The sequence below is a fragment of the Mandrillus leucophaeus genome, unplaced genomic scaffold (assembly GCF_000951045.1).
Source record: "Mandrillus leucophaeus isolate KB7577 unplaced genomic scaffold, Mleu.le_1.0 Scaffold307, whole genome shotgun sequence".
Taxonomy (NCBI): Eukaryota; Metazoa; Chordata; class Mammalia; order Primates; family Cercopithecidae; genus Mandrillus; species Mandrillus leucophaeus.
Genome location: NW_012103221.1, coordinates 3,237,183 through 3,243,770, shown reverse-complemented (window position 1 = coordinate 3,243,770; position 6,588 = coordinate 3,237,183). Strand labels below are relative to the sequence as shown.

Genomic DNA, 6,588 nt, shown 5'->3' with positions numbered 1-6,588 from the left:
TCAAAAAAAAAAAAAACAAAAAAACAAAAAAAAAAAACCTCACTGGTTTTAAGTGATCAAATCCAGTTTTTCAATGAAAACAATTATATAAAAAAGTCCTTATTGCCTTCACTTGTTTCCAGCCAAACTATTTTCTCTGATGTTCTATACATTTCTATAGAAATTCAGAAGCACCTTTGCAGATAGGATGCTATTGATGTGTGCCTTTGTTGTTATAACAATTTTGTTCCCAAAAAGTTTTTGTTTTTTATTAATGTTTATAATAAAAGCATAAGAAAACTTGCTATTTGTAGGAACCTATAATAAACCCTTTTATGGAATAAATAGGTTTTTCTAAGTCACACTCATTCCTAATTAATCTTATGTAGAAATGTAGCGTTCTCGACATATAATTTCTTTTGAATCCCTGAAGTTTTCCTCTCCCCAGTACTTTTCCTCTCTCATTTGCGTGATGATTTTCAATAGAGGGAAGGAAGAACAGCCTGTCAGAATCTTCAGATTGGGATTTTAAACTGTTTAAGGTCCCACTCAATGGGTTCTACATTACCACAATTTTAAAAAGGTTTGTTGAACTATTATATACAGTAAAATTCATCCTTTTTGTGACCTTCGACAATGCATACAATTGTATAACTACCTCTGCAATCAAAGCATGTAACACTTACATCATCCTAAAAGAAATTTCTTTGTGCCCCTCTGTAGTCAATTTATTCCCCCACCCTAGCCTCTGGTAACCACTGTTCTGTTTATATATATTTAGTTTTGCCTTTTCCAGAACGTCATATAAGTAGAATCATGTAGCATTTAGCTTTTTGAATCTAGCTTCTTTCACTTCGAAAAATGGATATAAAATCTATTCATGATGTTGTTTCATAAATTAGTTTGTTATTTTTTATGGCTAAGTAGTAATCTGTTGTATGACTATATCACAGTATGTTCAGACATTCACCAGGTGGAGGATGTTTGTAGTGTTCTAGTGTGAGGCCATTATGAAGAAAGCTGCTATAAACATTTTCATACAGGTTTTCCTGTGAACATAGGATTTTATTTCTCTTGGATGTATTTATTTCTCTCTCTCTTTTTTTTTTTCTTGAGATGGAGTTTCACTCTTTTTGCCTCAGCTGGAGTGCTATGGCGCCATCTTAGCTCACTGCAACCTCCACCTCCCGGGTTCAAGTGATTCTCCTGCCTCAGCCTCCCAAGTAGCTGAGATTACTGGCACACGCCAACACACCCGGCTAATTTTTTGTATTTTTAGTAGAAATGGGGTTTCACTGTGTTAGCCAGGATGGTCTTGAACTCATGACCTCAGGTGATCTGCCTGCCTCGGCCTCCCCAAGTACTGGGATTACAGGCCTGAGCCACTACGCCTGGCCTCTCTTCTTTCTTATTACCTAGGAGTAGGATTGCTGGTTTGTGTGGTGGTTTAACACTCGCCGTGCCTAACGGTTTTCCAAAGTCCCAGAATCATTTTGCATTTCTACCAGCTACGTGTGAGAGTTCTAGTTGCCCCACATCTCAGTAGCAATTGATATTGTCAGGTTTGGATTTTTTTTGTTAATCTAATAAGTATGTAACGGTCCTCCTCACAATCAGAGTGTCACTTATAATCAAGGATATCAAGCTTCTAAAATCTGACTTGCTCAACATGTCAGAATGCGGAAACTTTGAGAGATTATTTTCCTCTCCTTTACAGCAAATTGAATATTGATTGATATTGAATATTTATTATAGAGCTCATAAACTCATAAAATAGTTTGTATGCAGAATATTGTATATAAGAGAATGTGCACCTTATAGTTTTTATAAGTTCTCAAATTTTTAAAATTAAAAACCATTATGTGAACATCATAATTGAAACTAACACTAAAATTTCTGAATTATAGACAACTAAAAATTCTGAATTATAGACTATTCTTTAATGCATTTATGTTAAAGATCAGTGCTTATCAAATCTCAGCAACTTCAGTACATCATAATATAAATAGAAAAAACAGATCAGTGCTTAGAATTGTTAATATTGTGTTTTTATTTGAATTATCTTACTAACTTGTTTTTTTTAACCTGTTCTCACTCAGAGTCCCTCCTCCCCTGACAGGACCCTATTCAGGGTTTCCCTTCTTAAAGTCTCCCCGAGTGAGGAACTCTCTTAACAAGGGCCCGCTCCTGGTGCGATGCTATAGCTTTTCATCCCATCTCAGAGCCCCCCCGAAAAAGAAACAAGTGATCAGAGTACCAGTCAGGGTACCTCCCAAAAGCCCAGCGATCTCCCCTCCATCCAGTCCAAGGTATCACTTTTTCACCTTTTCTGGTCCTTTCCCCGACAGGGATTAATGGTATTACCCATTCAGGTCTTTCTTCACCCCAGGCCTTGTGGGACCGCCCTTAATCATCCAGTGGTACTGCCCCCTTTTAGGATACACCACCGCCACGCACAGAGAATCTCCACCCAGAAGCAATGACATCTGGGGTCTTTCCCCAGTCCCCTGGCATGGTATTTCTTACAAACTTTCTACCTCCCACTGGCTAATGGAATTGCCCTCCCAATGGCTCCCCTACCCATGACACAAAAGCCCAACATCCCCTTCCTTTCTTTCCAGATAAAATGGTTTTGCCTTCTCAAGGTCTCCTGCCTTCAAAACCCAACATTATCATCACCCACCAATGGTGCCCCCTGCACAGGCCCAAAAGTCTTGTCCCCTCTAGATCTGAGTAAGATATCATCTACTCAAAGATGCTCTCCCTAGCCCACAAGGCTAACAGAATCCAACCTTCACAGCCCCACAGTATCTCTGAATCCAATAATTTCACCACTCAGAGCCTCAGTTTCCCTCTCCAAACCAACTTCTGGGACTCAGGGTCCATCCCAACCAACCTTTTCTCAGAGCTGGTGGCATAACCTCTGTCTACCCGCCAGCCCCCAGCTGCCTAGCCCAGTGGTCTTTCCCATCGCAAGCAGCACCTGTGTCCACTGAAACTCCACTTAGACAGTGCTTGCACCATGTTCTTTTTTTTCTTCTTCTTTTTTCCCGAGATGGGATCTTGCTACATTACCCAGGCTGGCCTCGAATTCCTAGGTTTAAGCAGTCCTTCTGCCTCAGCCTCCCTAGTGGCTGGAGTGACAGGTGTGTACCATCACACCTGGCCCTATTTTACCAACTTATAAACAATTGAAACCTGATGGTTAATTTGACAATTAAACCTTGATAAGCTTTTATCAAAGTTTTCAAAGCCAATGATTCAAAGTTACGTCATAGTTTTTATTAATACTGGTGCTAAATATTTACCTTAAAAATGCATCAAGGGACCAGGCATGGTGGCTCATGCCTGTAATCCCAGCACTTTGGGAGACCAAGGCAGGCGGATCACCTGATGTCAAAAGTTCAAGACTAGTCTGACCAACATGGCGAAACCCTGTCTCTACTAAAAATAGAAAAATTAGCCCGGTATGGTGGTGCGTGCCTGTAATCCCAGCTACTCAGCAGGCTGAGGCAGGATAATCGCTTGAATCTGGGAGGTGGAGGTTGCAGTGAGCCGAGATGGCACCACTTCACTCCAGCCTGGGCAATAGAGCGAGATTCCATCTCAAAAAAAAATGCATCAAGGAATAACCAAATGAAGCAAAATTTTATTTTCTTTGGAAAACATTTGAGGTGATTGGTCAATTGTAAAATTGAATGTATATCAAGATCAGTTTAATTCATCTGAATTTTGCTTAAGGTGATTTCACTTTTTGCTCTCTGATAGCTTTATTCAGGTGGAATTACATGCCATGAAATTTACTCATTTTATTTTTTTATTTTTATTTTTTAAGTTAGGTTGTGTTCAGAATTTACTCTTTTTAAATCTGCAGTTCACTTTTTTTTTTTTTTGTAAATTTAGAGTTGTACAGTCATCACCATCATCGAATTTTAGCACATTTCTATCACCTCAAAAAGATCCCTCGTGCCCATTTGCTGCTATTCCACATTATAACCTTCCACCCCTGGCAACCACTGATCTATTTTGTGTCTGTATAGATTGGCTTTTTCTGCATATTTCATATAAATGGAACATATAATATTTGGTCTTAAGTATTTTTGAAATGTATAATTTTGTTGTGGAAATAGTAGTTGATTTTATCTATTTCTTTCTTAGACCTTTCTCTGTATTGAATTTTCACATTGTCAGTACCACTCAGAAACAGTGGTTTATCCTACTGCAGCAAGTTCATTGAATTCTGTTGGCACTGGAATTTATCCCTGTTGTAACCAAAAGATTCTTCGGTTTGATCCTACTCAGCTTACAAAGGTGAATTTTGAATATTGCTCTTTTGTAGCTACAGTTTTTAAAGTATAACAGTAATACATTAATGTATAAAAGACTTCCAACAATACATAAATAAGTATAGGAAGAAGTTCCTCTTTATAATACTCTCCCATTTTCCATCTCTTCTTAGAGATAATCACTGTTAATGGTTTCCTTTCAGACCTTCTTTTGTACCTTTCAGGCACAAATTATATATTTTTTTTGTTTTTTGGAGGTTTTTGTTTTTTGTTTTTTGAGATGGGGTCTCCCTCTGTCGCCCAGGCTGGAGTGCAGTGGTGCCATCTCGGCTCACTCCAGCCTCTGCCTCCCAGGCTCAAACAATCCTCCCACCTCAGCCTTCCGAGTATCTGGGACTCCAGGCACACGCCACCATACTCAGTAATTTTTTATATTTTTGTTAGAGACGGGGTTTCGCCATGTTGCCCAGGCTGGTCTTGAACTCATGAACTGAAGCGATCTACCTGCTTTGGCTTCCCAGAGTGCTGGGATTACAGGTGTGAGCCGCCACACCCAGACTTATATATGATTTTTTGTTTTGGAAACCAGATCATACTAATAGTATTCTGTAATTTGCCTTTTTTACTCAACAACGTAACTAGGGTATCTTTCTGTGCTATTTTATTTAACTGCTGTATAATATTCCAAGCTATGTATATATCACAATTTAACCATTCTCCTATTAATGAACATTTAGGTGGTTTCTAGACTGATGGTATTACTGTGTTGCAGTGAATATCCTTGCACATATATATTGATGCAATGTGTGAGTATTGCTATAGGTTAGATTCTCTGATCACAAACACTTTTGAAAATGTTCTGTAATTAAATGTCATGTGTGAATGAAAGGAACCTAAAGCTCTTTATCATCATCCACACAAAAATACTTACAAAGCACCAAAGATGTGCCATACACTGTGCAAGGTGGAGGATAGCATGTAAAATTGGATCATTTATGCCCTTGTGGAACTTATAGCTGAGGCAGTAATACCAAAAGGAAAAAAAGCACCCAAATAAATGTTTGAAGATACATACAGGGCCCTAAATGTCTATAATAGGCTGGTATCATTCAGCCATAGACATCAAAGAAATCCTCAAAGGAGTTGGCATTAAGTTGAGATCTGAAGGATTCATAGGAGTATGTGAGGCGAAGAGGAAGGGAAAGAGTGTTCTAGTCAGAACAGCAAGGTCAGAAGGAACACAGTGAGTAAAAGAGACTGACAACCTGTGGCTGTCGTAGAAAACATGCATAGTTCAAGACAAGTCTGGAGAGGTAGGTAGGTGTCAGTCCATGCTGGAGCAGGATGTCATAAGCCATGTTCAAGTTTTTCTTTTATCTCCATTTTGAAAATATCAGTTGCAGTGTGGAGAATGCACACTTGAGGGGTAGTCAGTGGAATCACGTACAAAAGGAAGTTATCATAGTAGTCTTAGAGAGAGATGATGGTACCAGAGCAGTGAAGATTAAGAGAAGTGGATGAATTTAATATTTAAGAGATAAAACTGAAATTATCTGACAGATTGTACTGCAGAGGGAGAGGGGGAAGGATGACTCAGTTTCTTGTTGGTGCTACTGGATAGCTGGTGGTGCTATTCACTGAAGAGGAAGCAGCAGATGGAAATCAGGTTTTGAGAGACTCATGAGTTCTGTTTGGATATTTTGAGTTTGAGGTGCTTTCTGAGATAACAAGACAGAGGCCGTTAGATATATGAGTTTTGGAGCTCAGACAAGTGGTTAGGCTGGAGATAATAACTCATAAGTTTTCCTGCAATAGATGATAGTTAAAGCCAGCAGGTATAGGTGAGCATATGGAGAGCAAAGGGAAACTACAGCTATGGCTGGATGAAGCAGCATGAGCCTGCAAAGGAGAATGGTCAGGGGCAGCCAGAATGATAGGAGAAAAATTGAGGATGTTGAGGGAGTAATATTAAAGAAAGAGGAGTGGACTGTGGTGCCTAGTATGGCTAAGAGGTCAAATAAAATAATGAAAGAACTGTGTCCTTTGGCCTTAGTGACAGGGAATTCATAGGTATGAAGAGCTGTTTTGGTGGAGTGCTAGATCCAGAAGCCAGGTTTGTATGGGTTGAGAAATGAGTGAGAGATTAACAAATGGGAACAGTATATATGACATCTCTTTTGGGAAATTTGAGAAAGGGAGGAGATAGATTAGTAATTTAAGTTATGAATATTTGTTTAGTGTTTGTTTTTTGTTTGTTTGTTTGTTTGAGAAGGAGTCTCACTGTTGTCCAGGCTGGAATGCAGTGGCACGATCTCGGCTCACT

General features: G+C 39.1%; 1 protein-coding gene across 1 annotated transcript in view; it reads left to right on the top strand.

The window, feature by feature from the left end:
• The window catches only part of KIAA1841 (KIAA1841 ortholog), an 83,783-nt gene that overhangs the window by 43,911 nt on the left and 33,284 nt on the right, over positions 1-6,588 (top strand). The window contains exon 12 of the mRNA XM_011987328.1: positions 4,138-4,290. Within this exon, the coding sequence (XP_011842718.1) occupies positions 4,138-4,290 (153 nt within the window). The remainder of the gene's footprint in view (positions 1-4,137; positions 4,291-6,588) is intronic.